The following is a 26,052-nucleotide window of genomic DNA, read 5'->3' as shown; positions in this document are numbered from 1 at the left end:
CTATACGTAACATTTTTTGAAATATAATCAATTTTGTGAAATCGCAAGTTTCTTGAATTAATTAAAAACAAAAATGTAAGTTTTCTGGCAGTTTTAACTTCTTTAATCAGTGAAACGACGAACTAACTATATTTTTCGTTGGGAGACACAGACGCTCCATAACTCATTTTTAAGAATAACAATTTTTAAGGAACTAAGAAACAAACGTTTCGATTGAGAAATCTAATCACGAAACATTGCTAGAAAATGAGATGCCCCATTAGAAAAAGCAGATAATCTTGAAAGTAATAGTGCGCCATCTTTCGAGTATAAAGTGTACTGTAAGTTTATTATTTTAAATTTTTTGTATCATTCAAAATTTTTATTAAAAAAATTAAATAAATAATTAAGATTATTAATTTTAATTCAGTTTCTAACAAAATTTTCTATTTCCACAATACTGCTGAAAATGAATATAATTTTTTTTAACTACGACAAATAAAAACATATAAGATGTACTAATGAAGAGGTATTAGCCGTAGAAAGTATTTATTATCATGACATAAAAAGTTATGGCGTGACATTCTTTAAAATAGTGTCATATATTTCGTATTTGATTTTTAATTCTTTCAAAAGATAGTTAAAAAATGGCTCAGGGGTGAGAGCGTTCGCCTTCCAATGAGGTGAACCGAGTTCGAATCTCGGCGATGGCTGGTTGATACGAATTCCGTATCTGGCTTTTACCGACCACAGTGCTGACGTGAAATATCCTCAGTGGTAGACGGATCATGGGCTAGAGTCCTCTTACCGTCAGGCGAACCGTGGGAGGTTCTCGTGGTCTTCCTCTCCATGTAACGCAAATGCGGGTTAGTTCAATCAAAAAAGTCCTCCACGGAGGCAAATTTCTTCCAATACTTGATCCAGGAATTCCCTTGTCTTCTGGATTGGGTTCAAAATTACAAGGCTACAGAGCTGAACATTCGTAGTCGTAAACTCAAAAATTGGGTCGGCTGCTCAAAGACGGTTATAAAATAAAATAAAAACATTCGCACCACGGAACCAATATTTTTTCGGACATAAAGTTTCGACGTGTGTCACTCATTAAAAAGATACCGCGCATTTCGTCGTTTGAGTAGTAACTATTTCAAAAATTTATTTTTATTCTTTGAAAAGTTGAATGCTTTTCTATTTTAATTCTTTTTCCAAAAAGGACAGGCAAAAACAATTTTCATATCGATGATAAACTAACCGATTTTGTAGGAATGCAATGAAAATTTTGACTTTATTCAATAGAGAGAAGGCCTCAGCACGGGTTACCATAAACAAGAAATTTGATCCTTTAGTTGTGAAAACGTAATGACATCTTTCTATTTTTCATCCACTGTGCTGTTTATGTTCGTTACGTCGGACGATTCGCGGTAAGGTCTTGTTTCTTCTAGGACAGTGGTCGGCAAAGTGCGGCTCCAGAGCCGCATGTTGCTCTTTGGCTCCTTAAGTGCGGCTCTGGCACAAATATCCACGGAAGGCGCAATAATATTTTCATTTAAAAAAAAAACAAGGTAAGCCTTCGAGCCTGCTGAAGCATCGCCAAGGAAATAATTCCTCTATTGATAAACATCATTTTAAAAATGAGGGAAGCATTTTTCAGTAGGTTTCAGGAATTTAAAAACAGCAGAGCAACTTCAGCATTTGTCAAAAATCCTCTTAATGCTACGATAACCGAGCTGAAATTTTCTCCTTTTGAAATTGACATTGGTAGCTTTGAAATACAATTGTTGGATTTAAAAAAAACAAGGAGATATGGCGCTCTAAATTCGAACGTCTTTGTGTTGAATTGGAAATATTGGAGAAGAAAAAATTTGATCTTAGATCACAACACAAGTGGTCTGCTTTGAATGACCTGGAGAAGGAAGACATGATCATTTTCAACGCTTGGAATAGTATTCCTGACTCTTACGATCAGCTGAAAAAGCTCGCGTTTGCTGTTCTTTCCCTTTTCGGTTCTACATATATATGCGAACAATCTTTTTCAAGCATGAACATTATCAAGAGTAAACTGAGAAGTCGTCTTATTGATGAGAACTTGGAATCATGCCTAAAATTAAAAACAACAACATACAAACCTGACTTACTCAAACTTTCCAAGGAGATGCAAGCACATTGTTCGCATTAATAAATATTTATTAAGTATGAAATTTAGTTTCATTTAGTGTACTACTTATTTAGTGTAATAAAAGTTTACTAAACAAGCAGATTTGGCTCCCAATTTTTTTAAAAATTGTTGTAATGTTCATATTTGGCTCTTTGGCTAATAAGTTTGCCGACCACTGTTCTAGGAGGTGTTACTTTACTACACAAAGTTGCGCCATGAAACATAATATAAAACTTATATTAAATTTTGTAGTTTATACGAGTGTCACTCTCTAAAGAAAGACATTTGACATTTAAATCATAACTTTTTTTCAAAAATGTCAGATAAATATTTTTTGTTATTTTCGTGAAAGAGTGACTTAATAACGTTTAGAAGGACACGAGACAATTTATTTCAAAAATAAGAGACGCAGAATCTATATTTTCTTTTAAAAGCATAAATAGCATCTACCTGTGTCACTGTTCAATCATCTGAATTGTGACTTTTTCCATTAAGGAAAGTCAAAATCAGTTTTCAATTTTGTGAAAAAATCACCAAAATTGTAACTCTATAGAATAAAAAAATTAAAAACTTATTTCTCTAAACTACACAACAGACTGCAGAAATAAATTTCAGAAAATTTTGATACATTTATTATTTATGAGCATAAGTCTTTAAAATTGTACATACACTTTGCATTGGAATTATAACTTTTCCAAATATGCTAGTTAAAAAGATTTCATATTGGAAAAGAAAATGACCGAAACTATAAGAACTCAATGGGTATTTGAGAAATTTATTTCATGAATTTGTTCTGCAAAAACTGTTTTTCACAACATAAATAGTTTTCTCTTTGAACAAACATCATATACTTCTTCCAAAATGAGTAGTTCAAAACGTTGTAGAAGTGTTTTTGAACCGAAACTGACGTTACAGTTTCCATTCTAGGGAAAAGGTGACAGAAATTTGCAAAATAAATTGAACACTGTAGAAATTAATTTTACAAACTTTCCATGTGTCGTGCATCACTTTTAGCATGGTGCCATACACTGAGTTATTTTTCAAAAATGCTCATTGAAATTCCTTAATTTTAGTAATAAAAAAGAGTAACTGAAATTTTATTTATTTAATGGACAATTTATTTTATGACTTTACAAAGTGAAATCAATATTGTAAGGACATAAATATTTTCCACCAGTATCACTTTTCAAAATACGGTGCTGTACACCTTGCATTTGATTTGTAACTTTTTTCCAAAAATAACTGTCATAAATTTTTCCTTTTAGAGAAAAAGAGGCTTAAATTGAACCTTAGTATGAATGATTAAAATATTCATTTTACCAATTTGCACCTATATTTTTACAGTATTAATAGCTAAACTACTATGTGTGCCTCTATTCAAAATGACTCAGTACAGTTTGCCTTTGGGTACATAGGAACTTCGTCAAACCTGGAACTCAAAATAAGCTTTCATTTCGATAAAAAGTTACAGAAACTTGTTGTAGTTCATTTACGTCGCACTAGAGCTGCACAATGGGCTATTGGTGATGGTCTGGGAAACATCCCCGAGGATGATCCGAAAACATGCCATTACAATTTTGATCCTCCGCAGAGGGAATGGCACCCCCGCTTCGGTATCCCAACGACCTGCACGCGAAGTCGAGCACTTTACGGTAGAACAGTTTAACGAGGATCAATACCGCACACCCTCGGTCCCTATGCAGACTGATCCAAGTCGTCACCCACCCGCACACTGACCGGAGCCAGTGATACTTAACTTTGGTGATCTGCTCGGAACCGTGTCTTAACAATCAGTCCACTGCGGGACAGAAGGATACTTTAGAAATTTAGTTTAGAAATTCGCACTGTGAAACCTTCATTTCAAGAGATAAAATAGTTTATGCTTCCATCGTAGGTGACAAAAACCTTGCATTATTATTAGGTTATTTCTGAATATTGCAGTCAAAAATGTTATCATTTAGATAAAAATCAAATGTCAATGCAACACTTAATGGACTTCTAAAAAATCTATTTCACGAATTTGAATTGCAGTACCTATTTTTTTATGAACTGAATGTATGGTACTTTTTTAAACCGTGCTGCACACTTTGCAATAAAAAAATTTTCTTAAAATGGGAGCTAAAAAATATTTCATTTCAGATAAAATTTTACCGGAAAAAATAAGATACCATGGACGATTTAAAAGTTATTTTACACATTTGCAAAGTCACAACTATTTTTTTAATACAAATAGTCTCATTAGGACTCACACTGGGTGATTTTTATCACGATAAGTGATTTTTAAATCATTCCAATGCAAATCACAATGTGTGATTATTAAATCACGCAAATACAGATTACGATGCGTGATTTTTGAATTGCACGAATGCGGATCACAATATGTCATTTTTAAATTGCACAAATGTGGATCACGATGTATGATTTTTAAAATGCACGAATACAGATCTCGATGTGTGATTTTTAAATCATGTAATACAAATCGCGATGCGTGACTTTTAATATCGATCATGAATATCGATCACGAATATCGGTCGATCACGAATATCGGTCGATCACGAATATCGATCATGATGTGATTTTATAACTCACTCAAATGTGGATCACGATGCATGATTTTTAAAATCACACAAATATGGACTGCACTGTGTGATTTTCAAATTATAGAAGTACTTGACTAATAGTCAAGTAATAGTCTCCTTGACTAATAGTCAAGTATTTCTGTGACAAAATATTTTAAAATTCATTTAAAACATGACGCTTATTCTATAATTAAAACTACTCTGTACCTAAATGTTTCACTCAAATGTCTTGGTTAAAAGATAAATACAGAGTAGGACTAATTTATATCAAAATGAATAAAATACATTTTATTTTAGTTGATATAAGTAAAAATCATTCAAAAATACATTAAAAATAAATCTTAATTAAAATACATTTTATTTAAGATAATATGGGTAAAAAATAACTCATAGACAACTACATTACAAGTCTTTATAAATCTAGTACTGCACCAACCATGCAAAAAACTTTGTGTTTTTTATTAAATCAAATTTATCAAGGAGTTGGTATACATCCATGCAGATGCTTATCATTAATATTCCATTAAAAACATTAATGTAGATACTTGAATACAGATAACTGTTAGTACAGATGACTGTAGACGATTATAATCAATATTTTTTTTTAAAAAAAAACATGAATTTGTTCTATGAATTAAATTACTGCCGTCCCCTATGAGCTCCTCTTCCGCGATTCCCAATCCTACCTCGTGAATTACCTCGAGAATTTCCTCCCCTATTAGATGCACCAGGACCACCTCCTCCTTTAGATTTTGGGGGAGGTGATTTAGGACGAAGAGCTTCAATTCTTTCAGTACAGCCAGTAAGATAGTCTTCGGGTGATTTGTTGAAATACGAACTGTACGTTTCAGCATTGAAATTGCTGTTCGTCAACGCAGGTCCGATACTCAGCCATCCGGGTCGAACGGTTACGTCACGCCCGAACACGTGTAGACGTCTTCTACCCAAGCAAAAGTGTTCAATGATGTGGAAAATTTCTTCAGGCTTAGCAATACTTCCATATTCAGGTTCTTCAGAGATTATGAGGTCAATATCTATGTTGGCGTGTATGAAATCGCCATCAGTACTTCTTCTTACGGTACCCTTAATGCCCATCAGGCAATGTTCCTAAAAAAATAATTTCGTATGTTTTTAAAGTAAAAGAAATTTTACAGTAAAATAATCATTTTTATATTTTATAACACCTTAGCACATACATACTTTGCAAAAAATATACATGTATTAAGAGAGTTAGAAAACAAATGGTCATAACTGTAAGAGATTATATAACCTGCCAGAACTTGCTCTCACAATGCAATAGGAAAGATTTTAGTTTAGCTACCTTTGTAAATATGGCCACCAAGATTTTCGGCGATGTTATGAGGGTAGATTGCCAAGTTAACTACAAGCATCATGGAAACCTGTTATGTGTTATGGAAGATGTGGCTCTGTAAGGACATCTTCCATTTGTTAACCAGCTATGTTTAACCTTCAGGGGTTATTTTTTTGTGCAAAAAAGGAATAAAAACACATCCATTTTATTGCGAGTAAATGCGTATTTTGAAGGTTACAGGGATAAATTTGGGGGGGGGGGAAATAAAAAAAGCTGAAAAAGAGAACCCAAAAATGTTCTGTGCAAAAACAATCTTAAATATTTGAAAAACATCTGAAATTTCAAGAAGAAAAAAAGTCTAAGTAGAAAGCATCCACAGAATATTATCAACAATTCAATTAAAAATAGCCATGCACGAATTTTTTATGTATGATTGCAAAATTTGTTGTGTGCTTTTTAAACCAAATCTTGGAAATAAAAACCTTGGAGAAAGATTTTAAAATCACGTTAATATGAATCTCCACGTCATTTTAAATCATGTGAATACAGATAACCATGCATAATTTTAGATCATGTAAATACAAATGATGGGTATTTATAAATCGTGAAAATACAAATCTTGATTTGTGATTTTGAATCACATTTACATAAGTAGAAAAAAGCTTTACGTTTTTAATTGGCGTAAATTTTTAATAATTTTTTTTTTTTCAGGGGTTCAAAAAAATGACCCTTTTTAAAAAGGGTTTATATTTCTTTTTATTAAATTCATAAAAAAAAACAATAAAATAAAATTTTTAAAAAATAAATAAATAAATAAAAAACACAATTCCGTAGAAAAGCAGAAGAAAACTTATCCCTGAATATAATTATAAACTATATAAATATTTTTACAGTTCTTTAAAATTGATAATTCCAATTGCAAAATGCAATATTCGTTTCAGATACTAGTTTATAACCTTGTAAAAGAATAAAATAGAAAAAAAAAGTTTTTTTAAAATTTGTTACAAAATGCTACAGAGTTGACAAGACTGTTTTTTATTAAACACAAATTTCACTTTAATTTAATGTGTACTTTAATTTGCGATTTGAGCACTTTAAAGAAAAACAGTATAGGGCTATGACACTTAACCTTTAAAAAAAAACAAGTCTTGGGCAGTAAGACTTAACTTTTAAAAAAAATCAGAATATACCAGGCAGTGGCACTTAACCATAAAAAAATAATAAAAACATTACAGTAAGATAAACAAGCCAAGGCACTTACATCCTTTAATTAATCCATTTATTAAAAATATTAAACAGCAATTATTGATAATAACTGAATTACATACACTAATATTTTCTTAATTTTTTGTAAGAAAAAAGAATTTAAAAATAAAAAACACAACTTTTAAAAAAAAGTTTCTTTTTTAATATAAAATAAAACGAAATAAAAACGTTAACAAATTTAATAAATATGATGTTTGATGCTAAGAAATATACTAAACTCCATATTATCTGCAAAATTAAGTGGCTCACGAAGCGCGGACGAGCAAATTTGTGGATAATCCGAAAAATGCTAAAAAAAGAACCACATCAATTTTTTTAATATAAACATTGCATAAAAAAATTTTATACATTTTTATTCTATAATTTCTTACACAATGTTTCTCTTACTTTAAATTAGTAATTGTTATAATTAGATGTATCATGAAGCAAAATATTAGTGCTAGGGAAAAAATTCCTGAAAGACTGAAAAAATTCTGCAACAGGGATAAAAACAACATAGTGCCTGTGTAATAATAAACAAGACTTAATACATGAGTTGCTATAATAAAAAAGACTCTCCAATGAAGGGTCGTACTAAAGAACATATATTGTATTACAATAAATAATGATTTTCTTAAAAGTCTTTTCAAAATTAATATTAAAATAAAATTTTAAAAAAAAATTCCACTAGTAAGAAAAATAAAACAAAGACCAAAATAAAGAAAACACAATAAACAATTCATACTTAAACATTCATACTTCAACTTATACGCAATTGCTAAAAGAATTACTAATAAATTAAAGTTATTGAAAAACATAATCAATTTTACAAAGCAAGCTAAAGCAAAAAAATTTAAATGCATACTTTAGTTCTCTGAAATATAGCTCGAGGCTCCAAATTCTTCGAATGGCCAGGATTATTTATATTAGTTTTAATCCAGCAGATATCTTCACATCTACGAAAACCCCACTTCCTTAAACACTACAAAAATATTTTAAAAAAAAAAAAAAAAAAAAAAAAAAAACAGAAAACAATATTTACATTTTTTTGATTTAAAAATAATAAGGGAACTTAATCAAGTAAAATGTAACTACAATAAACTGATGACAATCCATGAAATTAGATGGCTAAATAACTATTAGTATGCTAATATTCAATGAAATGGTTTAAAAAATTACCTCTTTTAAGTATCTACTCATAGTTTATTGAACAAGAGTAGCACAAATTAATGATTGGGTTTTAAATATTTCTATTTTTGAAACTATTACACATTCTACGATAACTGAAAACAGAAATTAATAAAAATATTTAATTTTGTTTTCAGTGACAGGGTTCAACGTGTAAAAACATCTAATCTGTAATAATAAGTCCGTGCACTGCTTTTTGTAGTTTCACAATGTCAATGTTTCCAAATGCATTCTGCCTTGGAGGTTTACCACAGTTAAGGTAAACCTCAGTTACCTGCATGTTCTAAGACGAGAGTTTTTGAATCCCCATTTATGCAGCTTTGGAAACCATTGACAGTATGAAACGAGCTTGATTACACATGAAATGCTTGTCTTATAACAAAAGAATCACACATTGAATGTTTGCATCCGGAAATTTTTTTTATACGTTTCTTTAATTTTGTGATTTACTTACTGTAATAAGTACAATAGGCACAAAAACATAAATATTTAAAATATGGTCATTGATTTGAACGAACTCTTTAATATCAAAATAAAACAGATAAATTCTTCGGAAAGAGATCATAAAATTCTTTTAAACTTATTCAAAGAATAAAATATGTATTTTCCCAACATACATTAAGCAAAATAACAAAAACACTTCTAAATTAACTCATTTTTTATAGTTCTCAAGAAATATGTAGTGAATAATTTTATAACTTTAGAAATGCTTAGGTCATGAGATTTCTCATACATAAAGCTTTCAGTGGCTTGGAAACCGGCAATAAATTATGAACAAGAATGTTTTTGAACACCCTATGCCCTTGGGTTAATTATTTAATTACTTTGGTCATTATATACAATAATAAATTGCACAAAATTTCCTAAATTTAGCAATTTAGCTTACTATAATTGTAGAAATATTCAATTAAATTAAACAAAATTTCTGGTGTAATTTTTAATTAATAACAAAAATAAAATTTCAAAATATGGAGAAAAAAATTCTTTCAAAATTCCTCAATATATGAGCATTTAAAGTAGTTATTTCACACAGCACATGCGTGGGACACATTGGAAATTTTTTTCCATGCATTAATTTTGCTCTTAATTGTATTTGGTAACTTATGAAATAACACTTGAATATCTTGAAAATGTAAAAAGTTTCTAAGAATTTTTTAAGTAGGCTTTGTATTTTTTTTAAAAGGAAAAAAAAATAAAGCTCTAAATAAAAGGCTTCACACAAATTTCATTTTGTGTCATATAACAAAATTTAATAACAAATGATAATACCCTAAAATAATTACTAAGAAAAAAAAATGTGATGGTATAAGAAAAGGAAACATGCGAAATAAAACATGCTTTAATAGGGGATGGTTCTATATAATATTGATGACATTTTGAATAAATCTTGTTGAATAGTAAAAAATAAAATTCGAGGAAAATTCCTTACCAATCAGTTTTTTCTCCAAATTTATGAAAACTTCTTCTTAGAAAATGGTTAGAACCTACCTAAATTTCTTAGATTTTCAAATTGGATTTTTTTCCTCAAGTTACCAAATATGACTCAAAACAAAATTTTGAAAATAATTTTTTAAATGTTTTCCCCACGTGTGCAGTAAGGATTACTTTAAATGTTCATATCTTGTGCAATTTTTAACGAATCTTTTTCAAATTTTAAAATGTTTTTACTTTTAGTTAAAAATTATTCTAAAAATTTTATTGAATATTTTTACTTATATTAAGAAAACATAATGCACTTATATTAAGAAAACATAAGGCAAAAAAAAAAAAAAAAAGAGGTTCTAAAAAAAAATTCTGCATATCCCTGAATATCTAAGCTAGGTTTACGAAATTTTGTGCCATTATTGCATATGACAAATAAAGTTTTTAATATAATATACAAGCTTATTGTTACATTTTTTTGCATAGTGTGTTCAAAAATACTCTTTATTTTGTTACTTTCTTATTGCCCGCCCCATAAACCTCTGAAAGCTTTAAACTTTATTGATTTGTATGAGAAATCACATGAATGACAAAAGTAATGACATAAACCCTTCTAAGAAGTTATATTTTAAGCATTTCTGAAAAAATATGAAAAATGTGTTACCATAGAAGTATTTCCATAATTTTGTACAACCCCTGGATATACTACAATAAAACTTGATTAACTTGAAACAGTACTGGAAATGAATGAACATTTAATTCAAGACAACAATGATCAAGAAAAAATTGAACTGAATGAAAACTGAGAAACTGAATACTCTTTTTTTTTTTGTAATTTTGTTTACAGATTTTACTAGAAAAAACCAAATAGACATTTACATCCACAGGAGGCACTATTTTCAAAACATTTTATGGAAAATAGTATTAAGTAAAAAAATAAATAAAAATAAAGTGAGGGCAATAAAAAAGTACTCAAAAGAAAAGAATTGAAGATACTAAGGAGAAAAATGCTAATACAAAAGTTAAAAGACAAGTTTGCAATATTCAATTTCATATCCCCCCATTATTTGTTTTATATAAATGCCTATTTTGACTGTATTTATTTGCTGCAAATACAGCTTATTTAAAACAATACAGCTTTTAGTTCTGTTCTTGTCATAAAGGTTACAAACTATAATCATGAAATTTAAAAACATAATTTGTACAAAGCGATAAAACAAATAAAGCATTTATGTTAAATAAAATGGTTTTATTTATTTAAAAGAAAGCTATTTTTACTAGAAAGGTAACCTAATTGGAATGTTATTTTTTTTTTATTTATTTAATAATACAAAAAAGTAACAAATTCAAAATGCATAATAAATTTACTTTAAAAAACTTATATATAGTCGAACCTCTATTTAACGAAGTTGCTAAATCCCGATAATAATTTCGTTATATGGAAAATTCTTTAAATAGAAAATTGTCTTCTAAAATGCTTAAATAACACAAAACAGGTTTTAAATTCATAAACACTAGACATAATTAAAAAAGCAACTGATACACCTTTATCTTTTAAAGTAGTTTCTACCATTTATTTTATAAATCTTAGCCATAAAAGAATGCTGCATTGAAAGCAAGAAAAGAGCAAAACATTATCCAGTGTTACACTATCATGTTACATACAGTGTTACAATACATTTTCAGCTAAAAACAGCTAAATGTATGCATAAAATTTTGACTGTATTTATTTGCTGCATAAAATTATAACTGCCAAGTGATTTTAAATAGGGAAAGTGGAAGTTAAATAGGGAAGTGGGAAATAAGGAAAGAGGATCTCAAAGAAAAATTCATTAAATAGAAAATTCACTTTGCTACTTGGAAGTTATTTTACGAAGAAATTTCCAAAATGTCCTTGGTTCCTCGAAAAAATTCGCAAAATAGAGAAATTCGCAAAATGGAAGTTCATTAAATAGAAGTCTGACTGTATATAGTTTCATATTGTTCTGCTAATCAAGAAAATCTAGACTATTTCTAAGATATTAGTAATAATTATTGTATTTCATTATTTAATAAATCTATCTACATATTCTACACAACAACTACAGATTAATAAATACTGAGAAGGGGCATAATTTTACATAGAAATTCATTTCTACCAAAACGAAATGGCATTACAAAACAAAACTTACTTGTCGTCCCAAATCTAACCCATCAGATGAACCACACCACAGGAAAATAAAAGACCTAGGAGCAGCAACTTCTTCGATTTCTAACTTCATAATCTGCAAGCAAATATATAGCATAATCAGCATCTAACTTCATATTTAGCATAGTTGAATATTGAAATATATCTGTGTAAAAATTTAAACAATGAAACAAAATAATTGCTGAGCTTATGAAGAAATGGTCTGAAGTGTTCAAAGAAAATTTTATAAAAAATTCCACAGTTCAGAACTCAGTTTAACTCATTCCTGTTTCAAGATGAGGGAAAAGAGTTTGCAAAAAAATCTGACTTTTTCTCTAATGTTACTAGACAATGAAATAGAAAATATATTATTAGATAAAATTTCCTTGGAACACTGTAAATTCATATAAAAAAAAAGCAGGCCAAGGCGGGTTTTGAAAAGTCAGATTTCTCTGAATGTGTTATTATTAGTTGTACAAATAGAACATAAATTCAATTCTCCATGTTTTTGAATATTTATATGAGTTTTAAATATTATTTATAAGATAATATTCTGAGAGTTTAAATATTTAAATATAAGTTTAAAGATTATGTGATTTCAAATATAATTTATATGAAAATATTTGTATGAGTATGCTTTTACAATATTTATATGAGTAAGTTTAAAACCGCATATAATACATGAATTTTTTTAAACCCTTTTCTTCTCTCTCGAGTCAAAATGACGGGATGCAGTTTCACACTGTATTTTTCATGCCCGTGACATTTACAGACCTGGTAACTTTGTAAAAAGGATTTCAGGAGATATTATTAAAAACATCAGGAGTTTTGGGAGTCTTTTCAGGAGTGTAACTCGGAACAAATTTATTCATATTTTTGTGCATAAATTTAAAGATACATTACTTTAGAAGGGTATAATTAATAGAAAAATATTGAAAATNCATAGAGGAAAAGGTGTAAATATGGGCACCCTCTTTTGTTTTTTGGATAAAGTTACTTTCAATTTGAAAATTTCTAGATTTTTATCTTTCATTAACAACTATAACAAGTTTCCTAAATGCGAGAAGGCAAAACAATGAATAACATCAATTATTTCATTTCGAAAACGATGATTTTCAAAAATCTTTTAAAAAAGCACCAGAAAAAATGGGGTGTAAATATGGGCCCTCTTTAAAAAAGCCGCCAAAAATAGTTTAAAAACAGGATAAAACAATACAAAATGGTAGAGAATTTATTTATTACAGGAAAAAAAATTATTTACATAAATCGCAAACATAACTGGCTCTTTCACCCCCGGCACAGTGCCCACATTTGGCACATAACGCATCTTACCCACACCTCTCCTCGAGTGTCTTCAGAGAACTTTCCATCACAAAAACTGCAAGTTGCATCGCTTGAGTCTGGTTTATCCCCACCGTTGACATTTATTAGATTCGTATCATCATCGCTGTAGATAAGAGTAGGGTCATCGAGTCTGATGAGTCCGATGATGAATCGTATCGTTGCGTGGGCCGAATTTTCTTTTTTTGAAGGCCTTTCGTCTTCCCACCCTGCCCTCTTGCGGGTCTCTTACTCCGGGAAAACTCAAGGACGTCTTCTTGAGAGCACTTGTCAAGCGTCTTGGTCATCTGATCCTTGTATGGTAATCCGGTGATGGGGCTGGACCTTGCTGCTTTGCGTCCACGAGTAGTGGTTATCTTCTTAATGTTGGGAATAGGAGATATGTCGAACGGAGAAATTGCACTTGAAGTTCCCGGGGAACATTGAGGTATTTCAGCTGCCTTATCAGTTGGCATAACTAGAGCCTGATGTGCTAAACTCCACTAAAAAAAGTTGGTGTAATTATGGGCACCCTTTAAATGGGGGCGCATATTTACACCAATCCCACCTAAGAAGGATGGCCACTATCACAACTAACCTAAAAGCGTGCGTGACTAAAGGTGTGCTTCAAAAAATAGCTTAAGATCTCCGCTTTCCGGATATCACTGTCAAATTATTTTTAACTGAACATAAGTACATGAAAAGAAAACGATTTCACATACCTCTCAAAAGTTTGCAGTCCAGAATAAACACCAATTTGCACAATAACTCACGCTGCATCCACACTACTTGAAAAAATGGTTTCAACTGCTCTGTACAATCTTATATCAGCAACTGGCGCCATATACAGTCCTTACCGCCAGTCTTCAGTACCTCCCATAGCTACTAGGGAGGGGTGCCCATACTTACACCTGTGCCCATTTTTACACCTTCTCCTCTAATAAAGAATGAAATACAATAATGAATCTTAGAAAATATTAGATTTCTGTTTGTAGCAGCAAGTGTTATTGTTTGCTCCCGAATCGACAGGAAGACGCATAAAAAAATTCATTATTTTATCGTCTGCAATTATTATTCCAAACATATGAGAGTACATTTTTATTATTAACATGACGAATCACAAAAAATAATAAAATTTAAATTATTTCTCTATTATAAAACTCAAGTAATTCATTAATTGAATCTATTAAAGAATATCAGATGTCGCACACTAGATCCAGCTGATTCACTGCGATAATTTTTTCAACCTTCAAACATTTATTAAAAAGATGAACAAGCGAATTTATAATTATTTTCACTATTTGATTTTATTTGAGTTAAATGAAATAGATTATTATTTTTTTAATGGTTTTTCCCAATTATTTGAAAACTGTTATCTATGTGGAAGATGATGTATGATTTACTTCATTAACCATCACTTAACAATTTTTTTATTCGGTACGTGCTGAGAACTCAGCTCAAAAATATATCATTTGAATAACTTTACATTTCAACGAAATTGAACAGAATAATTATGGCTTGCTGGCAACTTTTCATTGCACTTCTGTTGAATTTGGGATTGACTTTAAGTTTGTCGGTACGTAACTTAAAGCATAAGCTGTTGTAATTTAGATAATGTATTTGTGTTATATGTAATCATGTTTTAATGAATCTAAATTTACTATTCTTTTTTATCAATACGATTGGACTATACGAGTTTTAAATTTTTTTTTATAGCTCTGAGTTTATAAAGGTTCAGATTTTAAATAATTCGAGTAAACCTGTTTTAAAATTTATACGTTGACAATTGGTAATTAAGTATACTTGATTTTGATCGTCCTATAGTGTAGGCAATATCTATGAATCTCCAACGCATTTGAACTGTTCGTGACATAGCAGTCGCAATCTTTGCACGTAAACACTTCGCCGACCGATCGGGGAAGTCTACTCCTTTTGTTAACTATCTGTACAAGACCGATAAGAGAGATCTCCCTGACGTTTGGCAATAGTTGTAGCTGTTAAAAAATACGCTGCAGCTAGCTATAACTGAAGCACAATTCGTTCGGACGGTAAANGAAAGGGGCGGGGAATAGGATTACGTGACGTCATCTTAAGAAAAATGTGAAAATTAGCTACTGGGTTTATTTTCCGGGTAAAATGTATATCTTTGCGGAGTGCCCGGAGTACACTGGAATTTCCGGAGATGCTCCGGAAATTCCGGGGTTGTTACCGGGTATGCATTTACAGGCCAGAGTGTTCAAAAGTTATGTGCCAAAAAAGACTGAAACAATCTATACACCAGATGGCATTACCAGACTAATTGTAATGTGTTTAGAGATAGTTAGTCTATTTTAAGATAGATGTCAGCCCTCATCAAACATGTAAATTTGCAATATGTTTCTTGCAATCATAACTCAGTTAGTTAGAATCTTGGTAAAAACATGTAGTTTGAATTCTGTGATAAAATATACTTTTTTAACCTTGCAAGGTACGTAGCAAAATTTTTCAACAAAAAATAAGCACCTTTTAAGCACTTTTGAAGCATTTAAAAAATATTTTAAGAACTTTAAAAAATATCATAATTAGGCAGGGTTGGCAATTTTTTGACAACTGACGGTTCTAACTGTCATGCCAGAAAAAAAATGTTCATGCCAGAAAAAAATGTCATGTGCTTCAAAAAATAGCTTAAAATCTCCGCTTTCCGGATACTGTCAAATTATTTTTAACTGAACATAAGTACTTGAAAAGAAAACGATTTCAAATACCTCTCAAAAGTTTGCAGTCCAGAATAAGCACCAATTTGCACAATAACTCACGCTGCATCCACACTACTTGAAAAAATGGTTTCAACTGCTCTGTACAATCTTATATTAGCAACTGGCGCCATATACAGTCCTTGCCGCCAGTCTTCAGTACCTCCCATAGCTACTAAGGAGGGGTGCCCATATTTACACCTGTGCCCATTTTTACACCTTCTCCTCTAAACAACAAAATAGTTTACAAAATAGCGATTACAAAAAATAGTTCTGAAGCCGTCTGTACTCCAAGTTCATTTTTTAGTTTTGTATGAATAAAACCGAAATTTGAAACAGTTCTTCCGATTGATGCTCAGCTGTATAGACTAGAAAGTTGACCTACTTAACTATTATAACATAATAGTTAATATATATATTATAACATAATATGTAATTAGGAAATTTACTCTATTAACTATAGTAAATATTGATAGTAACTTAAATAAACCCTTGAATTGATTAATTTAATAAATTATTAACTCATTTAAACAAACATTTACGGTTTTTGTAAATCATAATTAGTTTACTTATCAGGGAATATATCATATTCATGATTCATTGGAAATATTTATCTACATATAAGCAGGAGTGCAGAAAATTCTCGGTTCCTAATATTTCCTCAGAACTAAGTTTTTTTTTTAATCAGAAGATAACAAGAGAATTCTAATCCATGACCCGTCTACCACTGAGGATATTTTACGTCAGAACTGTGGTCCGAGCAAGCCGGGTGTAGAATTTGAATGGAACAGCCAATAGTGGGATTTGAACCTGGTTCACCTCATTGGAAAGCGAATGCTCTATCCCCTGAGCCGCCACGACTCTAAGTACTATATTGCATTACTTTAAAGCACTTTTAAAATTGTAAAGTAACTTCATGCAAATATATATACAGTATAGGACCCGAAATTCGGCACTCACGGGACCGACGGAATTCCGTACTTTGGAATTTGCCAAATTTCGGATCTCTTCCAGAAATTCCTATATGGCGCCCATATATTACGATAATTCAATTATGCTGTTAATTTCAGAAAAACCAGTAAATTTAGCTAAGTTCCGATTGTAGATTATGATGGGGTGAGTTTAAAACTGTCCCATCTTAAGAAATTTCATTAATAAAAATAATAATCTATATAATATATTCAAGGAGAAATAACCCAAAGAAGAAATAATTCAAGATGAAATAATCCGAATCCTCCAAAAAAGAAATAATCGTTTTTTCTTCTGAGGCGAGATCACTGTTCTCATTTTTTCTCTACATAACATTTTGTTTTAACAAAAGACGCTCACCTTGCAAAAAAAAAAAAAAAAAAAAAAAAAAAAAAAAAAAAAGAAAGAAAGCTAACAAGGAACTGTAAAAAAGTAACAATTAATGCTAAGAAACTAACAATGAAGAACTACAAAAAAGAAGCAAACAACTCAGGAGGATAAAAAAAAAAGTTAGCAATTAAAAAAAGTAACAGTTAATAACAAATAAAAAGATAAATAAATCTAATAAACAAAAAGCAAAAGGGATAGAATTCATTTTGTACACCACTTGGTAGTTTCAATGTCAACAGGGTGTGGCCAATTTATGGTCAAACAGGAGAGGCAAATGTGGGGGCAAACCAGTAAAGCACTTGCACAGCTGTCAAGATTGATTAATCAGTTTCTTCCAACTTGCATTTCTTTATTTTGTTAATTGGAAATGCAGATGTTTTTACTTTTCAATTTAACTTTATTTTAAACTGCTTTAGAAACAGATGTTTTGTTTGACACAGATTTTTTTTCATGCTTTTTTTTCTTTTTAAAAGATAAAATATAGTTACTTACTTCAAGAGAAAAAATTCCAAATAAAAAGAGAATATGACTGACTTTTTTTTTCTCATATCAATAAAAATTTCTTTAGAAAAAAAAAATAGGTTGGATTAAGTGCCGAATTTTGGGTCCTGCCGGATTTCCGGATGCCGGATTAGGGGTCCCATACTGTATATATACAAATAATAATATATATATATACAAAAGTAAGATTTAGAGAAAAGTAAGATTTGGGCACTATACAATTTAAATAAATATTATTTAGGGAAAAGGACAAACTTCAATACATACTTCTTCCCAAGTCCAAAATTTCATATTTGTCATTCCATAAGTTCTTTGATATTCTTCAAGAGGTGCTTCTACTAAAATTACATCAAACTTACAATTAAGTTCACGAAAGTCAAAATTTTCAAGATCACACTTCAGATACCTACAAATAAAAAAAAATCTTAATTTAAAAAAATAGGAGATGAATAATAAATAAATTGAAAATTCATTAGAACCCTGCTACTCCCAATACTTGCATATTGAAATTCAAGGCAATCAAAACTAATTTCATTATATAAAAATAAGTTACATTTAATATATGATTTTTAACAATATTGTACACTTTGAAAGAACTCTTGGAATAATAATAAAGATTAAATAATGTCAATAGATATTAAATACAAATACATTTGTATTTAATCTCCATTGACATTTAATCTCTTTTGATAATAAAGCATCATTAAATCAATATTAACTTTTCACTGCTTCTCAACAGTTACAAGCTAATAAGTCAAAATAATTTTATTTAGTCTACAGTTTTACCATTATTTAAAAATTAGTCTACAGTTATTTACCATTATTTAATTTAGTCTACAGTTTTACCATCATTAATTTTACACCTACAGATAATTTTACTTAAAAATTGAATCGTTATAACTTTTCAATAAATGTTTAGTTCTAATAAAAAATATGATAATTTTGCATTAACAAATTATAAAAGATTTTACCTAGTGTAATTTGAAATGAACTTATTGAACAGTTAAAGATTGAGTAGTACTTATTATGGACATACACTGAGTGGCCAAATTATTATGACCACCTCAGAGTTTTATGCAAATGAGCTATTGCGTCACAGCGCTGCCGTTAGAGGGCAAGATAACTATAACACGGGAATGCTGGACAAGTGAGTCCTCAGTTATATTGTGTTGCTTGCTCAGATATGGGAAAAAAAGTGATTTAACTGAATTTCAACGTGGAATGATTGTGGGTGCGAGAAGTGTCGGAACCAGTATCAGCAAAACGGCTGCTCTTGTGAAGTGTTCTAGAGCAGCAGTTGTTTATGTGTACAATGAATGGACAATCAAGCAAGAAACCGGGTCTCAACGTCAGACTTGTGGTCGTCACAGTGTACTGAATGCTCGATCAGAGAGAAGGCTGGTCAGGGTTGTGCAGCGCAACAGGAGAGCAACAGTGCGACAAATTGCAAGTGATCTTAATCAAGGAGCAACTGTGAACGTCTCTGAACGGACTGTTTGACTCACATTGCGCCGTATAGAGTAAGGAAGCAGACGACCTGTTCGTAAGCCTCTACTGTCTACTTTAAATAAGCGCAGACGTCTCCAATTTGCAAAGGAGCAAAAACATTGGACAGTAGATGACTGGAAGAGGGTCATGTGGTCCAATGAATCACGGTTTCAAATGCATCGCGCAGATGGCAGGATGAAAATATGGATAAAACAGCACGAAATTATTTACCCCAACTGCATTGCCACGACACTTCAAGCTGGTGGTGGCAACGTTATGGTATGGGGAATGTTCTCTTGGTATTGTATGGGTCCTTTAATTCCTGTACCACAACGCTCTCAGATTAAGTACATCCGTTTATGTCAATGGTGTACTCTGGCGGGGATGGATACTTCCAGCAGGACAACGCTCCTTGTCATAAAGCTGGCATTGTCCTCAGATGGTTCGAAGAGCATGATGGAGAATTTAACTTGCTTCGTTGGCCAGCACAATCCCTAAATCTCAATCCAATTGAGATTTTGTGGGATGAAATTGAACGGGCGCTCAGACAGATGGATCCAGTACCATCAAATTTGCAGGAATTGGCAAGTTCAGTTCAGCGAGCATGGTCTGGCATACCTTCTACCACCTACCAACATCTCATAGAATCCATGCCCAGATGAATTAAGGCAGTAATACGCGCAAAAGGTGGCCCAACAGCGTACTGAACGGGTGGTCATAATAATTTGGCCACTCAGTGTTTAATTAATTTGTTGTTTCAAAATAATAATTATTACACAATTAAATCATAAAATTTTTTGTTTAAAAAAATGCATTTCTGTAATTGAATGATCAGGCATAAAAAGATTACATTGGTGGTGTTGCAGTTTTGGCAATAAGATCATCTTTTAATCTAATAAGCTCCTTAAGTTTAGGATACTCTTCAAATCTATCTGCCAAGCCTAAAACAAAACAAAAAAAAATTGCTTAAAAAATTTATTAATGTAAAATTTTTTTTAAAAATAAGCAATTTATATGTTAACATAGAAATATGAACAGGACAAATAAGAATTAATTCAATTAAAAAAAATTTAAATTTCGACATACCAACATCTCTGATGAAATTTTGTGGCCTTTGTCCAGTATCAACAAAATGTTGACAGTAGTCATTGTGTGGATTGGCACTTTGTGTACCCTAAAAGTATAGATTAAATAAAATAGCAAAATCTCTCAAACAATTGAAGTAACTATAATATAGGCATAAATACTCATGTATATACACCAATGTTAGTTTTATTTGCTTTTACTTAGTTATATCGTGTTTTTGCTATCTCATTTTTTAAAAAAAGAAATTAAATTAAAATTTAGCTAATATAAATGCAAAAATTTTGTATTCTGTTACGTGTGTTACTGTTGATGAGTTAAATTTATCTTTTATGTATTTATTTTTATCTAAAAAAAACAGCACGTTTTATAACAAAAACAAATTTTAAAATTATTTTTTAAAAATATATATTACACAACCAAAAAACTGTGCCTAAAGTAAAATAATAAACCTGAACCTATATATTAAGCCTTACAAATCATAAAAAAGCCCTTCAAATAAAAAATATTATAATAATATATTTCAAAATAATAAACAAGGAAGAAAATTGTATTACACATTTATAGATACAAAGAAATATTTTGATATGAAACAAGAATTATGACAATACAATTAAAAATATAACATTTTCTTTAAATAAGATAAATTTATGATTGTAAATCCATATTCATAGATGCATTTCCGTTTCAAAGGCGAAAATGAATTAGAAACCAAGAATCATTGCCTGTAACTTTAGAACTATTAAATTACATTCAACGAACAAAATATTTCTTTTCATATCTCTAATATTAAAAGAAAATTAACATTAAAAGAAAACATTAAAACCTACAGTAATAATAATACAGAAAATATTGCATTAACACTTACCTTCAAAAACGTACTAGAATCTGTATATGTTCTTACTTCAGACACATCATCTGTTTCACTAGGAGGATTCTAATAAATAAAATAAAACTTCTATTTTTTATTTAAAACACACAATTCAGTTTAAGGAATACATACTAAAATTAAACCATAAAAACACTAATAATTATTGATTTTAGTCATCAATTTTCTTATTTTCTGTTATACAGTTGTATGTATGAAATATATTCTTATCAAGTTTAATAAAAAGTTTTTTTTTTTAAATAAGCAGGCATAAATTAAAACTTTTGCACTATACATAATTAAATATTATTTCTGCTCCAATTAAAAAAAAGAATAAGAAAAAAAAATTGTTCACAAATAACATCTAAATAAAATATCATATGAAATTATATGCAAGTTTTCTGAAAGAAGAGACTTTGCTACATATCAAATTTTAAGCACTTAAACTTTTAATTAATGTTTTTTTTTAATCTATATAAATAACAATTTTTAAATAATTTAAAAAATATTTATTTAGAGTAGCATTTAAAAACACATTTCATATTCTGTAACATTTGTTCGAAACGTCATTATATCAACAAGTTTAAAATATTGAAATTATTAAAAACAGAAGTTGGTGCTCAGTGAATATCTATAATTACTTGTAATTAAAAAGACAATTAATATTTGAATCAAGTTTTGAATATTTTTTTATATAAAATTTAATATGTAAGGTATTTAATATACAATATTTCACATATTGTATAACATGTTGCATTAAGAACATATACGGTATTTAATACAGTTGCAAGCACAAAAAAAAGTTTCTAACATCAAAAATAGATGTTTAAAAAAAATTTTAAAGTTATGACCCATCACTGCCCTGAACGAAACAGAAAACTGAATATTTGATAAAAAAAATATATAATTATTTGGTACAATATTAAATATCACAACGAGATCAATTATTTAATGTGTTTTCAAAAACTTACAAGAATTAATTCAGTTTGACATGTTCCTCATATTTTTCATTGTTCAATAGTCAATAAATATTATCATTAGTAAAAATAATAAACTAAATATCAAATTACCAATTTTATCTATATTTTATCTTTTTATTGTAGTTCTCAACTTAGCTTCAATTTTTTTTTTTACGAATAAATGCTCACATAAAACCCATATTTGAATACTAAATATTAAAAGAAAAAGTTCAGACCAACAAATGTTTTGGCATAGTCCATGTACAAAATTAAGAATTCTAAGAAAGAATAGTAAAACTGTAAGTTGTCAACACAGTAATTCCGTGTTTAATAAATACCTAATATTTAATAAGCACACAACAAAATCTGAAATAATTAATTTAAAGCATAACATGCAGTGAATGGGACTCAATGTAGAGTTTTACTGCAAGAGATTAAATTGGCCATAGTGCGCTAACCAGAAATGACATAATGTAAACTGAATGTGGCAAACAAACAATGTTAAAGCTTTAAAGCTGATGAAAACGAGGGGGGGGGGAATGAAGAAACACTGAGGCATCTGATGGTGGTGGTTGATACCCATATTAGCCTAAAAAGGCAAACTAAAAGGGAAATAACATGAACTTTATTTACACTCATCAGATGGAATCCAATACTCGTTGTTTGTTTCGACAATATATCAAACTCTGAAAGATAATATAAAGTAAACATTTATACGAATTGTGATGTAGGATTTTTAATTTGCGTGAATACAAATTGCGTAACACAATTTTTAGATTGTGTCAATACAAATCACAATGCATAGCTCTTAAATCACACACACATAAATATAAAAATTGATATTTGATATTACAAGCATGTGAATAGGAATGACAATATTGGTTTTAAAAAATACATTTTTAGTTAAATATGAAAATCAATATTCAAAATTAAAATTGTGTGAATGTAAATTGCCATAGTAGTGGATTCCGGCGCAATTCTAAATATTCAAAATAGAGAAAACCCGCCAAACCATAACAATCAAATTAGGAAATTTTAAACTGTTAGTGGAAAAATCATATATATGTACACATCTTATTAACAAGATTTAGCAAAAGGTTTGAAAATTTAAATTGCAGAATTCTCTGAAAATTTTATTGGATTATAAGTTTGATTTGCGGAAGTCTGCAAACCAATGGTCTTGATGCACAAGACATTCAACAAAAAGCACAAAAAAATCACATGTCCTGCTCCTATGAGACAAAGTAGGATAATATATAAAACTTGGAATACAATCAAAATTTCAAGGAACTAATTCAACAATACAGTCAATTCGCTATAACTCGAAGTACGATAACTCGAATATTACTATAACTCGATTTTTTTATGAGGTCCCGACCCTTTTATCTTCAATTTCACGTTAATTGTTCTCGATTACTCGAATTTTACTCCCTTTAACTCGATTTTTTTTGGATCTTTTAAAGCAGAAAAAAAAAACAACCTAGGAGCTGATATCTTGCCCCTTCCTTTGCAACACACACACGATGTTTTTCGCACTCTTCATGGAGAAGCTAAAGTTGTCCCTCTTGAAGTATGTGAACAATGGTTAAACGAAACGTTACCAAATTTACTTAAAGGATACAATTAAAAATGATGTTTTCAATATTGATGAAATGGGTTTACTTTTTAAATGTCTTCCAAATAAGACTAGGATGTTTAAGGATGAAAACTACTCAGGGGGTAAAATGAGCAAGGAACGTTTGACTGTCCTAGTTGGAGGAAATGCGTCTGGGACAGAGAAATTGCCCTTACTTGTTATCGGAAAATACCGAAATCCCCGATGTTTCAAGAATGTAAAAACGTATCCTTTGGATTACAAGTCTAACAAAAAGTTTTGGATGACATCAGTTTTATTTGAAGACTATGTAAGAAAATTGGATCGGAAATTCTTCGCTAAAAAAAGAAAAGTGATACTCTTTATGGATAAATGCACAGCGCATAGTGATCTACCTAATTTGAAAGCAGTAAACTTGCAGTTTCTCCCGCCAAACACAACAGCAAAGTTGCAGCCGATGGACCAGGGTATCATAAAGTGCTTCAAACAGTCTTATCGTAAATGGCTTGTCAGAAAAATGATCTTAAATATTGTAAGCATTTAGAAGATTTATAATTAATAAGCATTAATTAAATAATCCGACAATATTTTGAAAGTCCAAAACCGAAACTAACGGTAAATCGAACTTCCGATATGTCGAAGTTTTTCGTCAGTCCTATCAGATTCGAGTTATCGCGAATTCACTGTATTTAAATGTTAAAACTTCAATAAATAAAAATTTTAATGAAAACATTTTAATAAATAAATTATAAAATCATTACCAAAGCATCAGGAGACTTATTTTCAATGTCGGTTTCCTCTGTTACATTCTCAGAAACTAATTCCTTTTCAGGATCACTATGGGTAAGAAAAATCATTATTTGAAAGATTATACTAAATTGAACAAAGTTATTATGAAAGATTATACTAAATTGAACAAAGTTATAATAAAAGATTATACTAAATTGAACAAAGTTATTATGAAAGATTATTTTGATAAACAGATCATCAAAAATGAATATTTAATAGTACAAAAGTTCTTCACACAAATTTTTATTGATTATTTAGATTGTAGGAATACAAAAATGGATTACAGAATTATACAAAATATTTTGCTTAAAATGCTTACAGAATTATACAAAATATTTTGCTTCATTTGCCTCATCATCTTCAGAACTATATTTTAAATTTATTCTAGTTTAACAAAAAGTGAAGTAACATTTGTGACAAATTTTATTAAGAATAATAATATTAGTTTAGAGTAGTGTTAATAAAATTAATAAAATGCATAACTTTAGACAAGAAAAATTTAGAGATTTTTAAGTACTTTTTATGAAATGTTAATTAGCTTTTATTTTTTTCAATTTTGTTATTCTTCATTTCAGATTTGTGCAAATCAAATTTTTTTAAATAGAATATTTAAAAGAATTTTCTATTTTGAAAAAAAATATAGATATATATGTATATAAATTTGAACAATTTTTATTAAAAGTACATAATTGTATAATTCTATAAAATATCTATAGAATTATACTGATAATTAGTTTAAATGGTCCAACTACCCCGTTTTTAAGTGGACCAATGTAATCCACCTTATTTTCCCCCATCACAATTATTTCTCCCTTTATCATATAAACTTAAATAGCTGCAAGTAATTATAAAATTAGAGATCTAATTTTGTAAAAAAATTATATTTTCTGTTGTGTTCTAAAAAAGTAATTAGAGGTCAAAAAATTATTTAACAAGGCTAAAATACACCTTGTTCAAATAAAAATGACACACATTAACTGAACCATTTACTTCTGTAATAGGATTTGTAATACTAGTGGCGCAGTATTATCATATGGGAAAAACAAACAAAAATATCTATTAGAGTTAAAATAACTGAGCCCTTTCCAACATTCCTCTAGATTCCTCCTTACCCTCTCTTTCCCTTTAGTAAAAATTAAAATTAAATTTGTTGATACCATATATCACGGTATATATGTTGAATATTCAAATCCTCAAAATTTTATGAAAATCAGGGATCTACTTATACAATGATATTAAGGCCAAACATTTGTAGATGACGAAATATCAATGCCTCATAGACAATGAGACAGATATGAATAACTAGCTATAAGAT

General features: G+C 29.7%; 1 protein-coding gene across 1 annotated transcript in view; it reads right to left on the bottom strand.

Annotated features, from left to right (window-relative positions):
* Positions 1-4,971: 4,971 nt before the first annotated feature.
* LOC107448805 (methyltransferase like 14) overlaps positions 4,972-26,052 on the bottom strand; it is a 25,332-nt gene continuing 4,251 nt past the window's right edge. The window contains exons 3-10 of the mRNA XM_016064150.3: positions 24,710-24,785; positions 21,396-21,464; positions 20,531-20,618; positions 20,295-20,385; positions 18,224-18,362; positions 12,049-12,141; positions 8,133-8,249; positions 4,972-5,817 (exon numbers count right to left, since the gene is read on the bottom strand). Of these exons, the coding sequence (XP_015919636.1) occupies positions 5,350-5,817; positions 8,133-8,249; positions 12,049-12,141; positions 18,224-18,362; positions 20,295-20,385; positions 20,531-20,618; positions 21,396-21,464; positions 24,710-24,785 (1,141 nt within the window). The 3' untranslated portion in view covers positions 4,972-5,349. The remainder of the gene's footprint in view (positions 5,818-8,132; positions 8,250-12,048; positions 12,142-18,223; positions 18,363-20,294; positions 20,386-20,530; positions 20,619-21,395; positions 21,465-24,709; positions 24,786-26,052) is intronic.

This window comes from Parasteatoda tepidariorum, chromosome 6 (genome assembly GCF_043381705.1).
Source record: "Parasteatoda tepidariorum isolate YZ-2023 chromosome 6, CAS_Ptep_4.0, whole genome shotgun sequence".
Lineage (NCBI taxonomy): Eukaryota > Metazoa > Arthropoda > Arachnida > Araneae > Theridiidae > Parasteatoda > Parasteatoda tepidariorum.
Note: the sequence above shows the minus strand (reverse complement) of the source record. Positions and strands in the feature narration are given on the sequence as shown.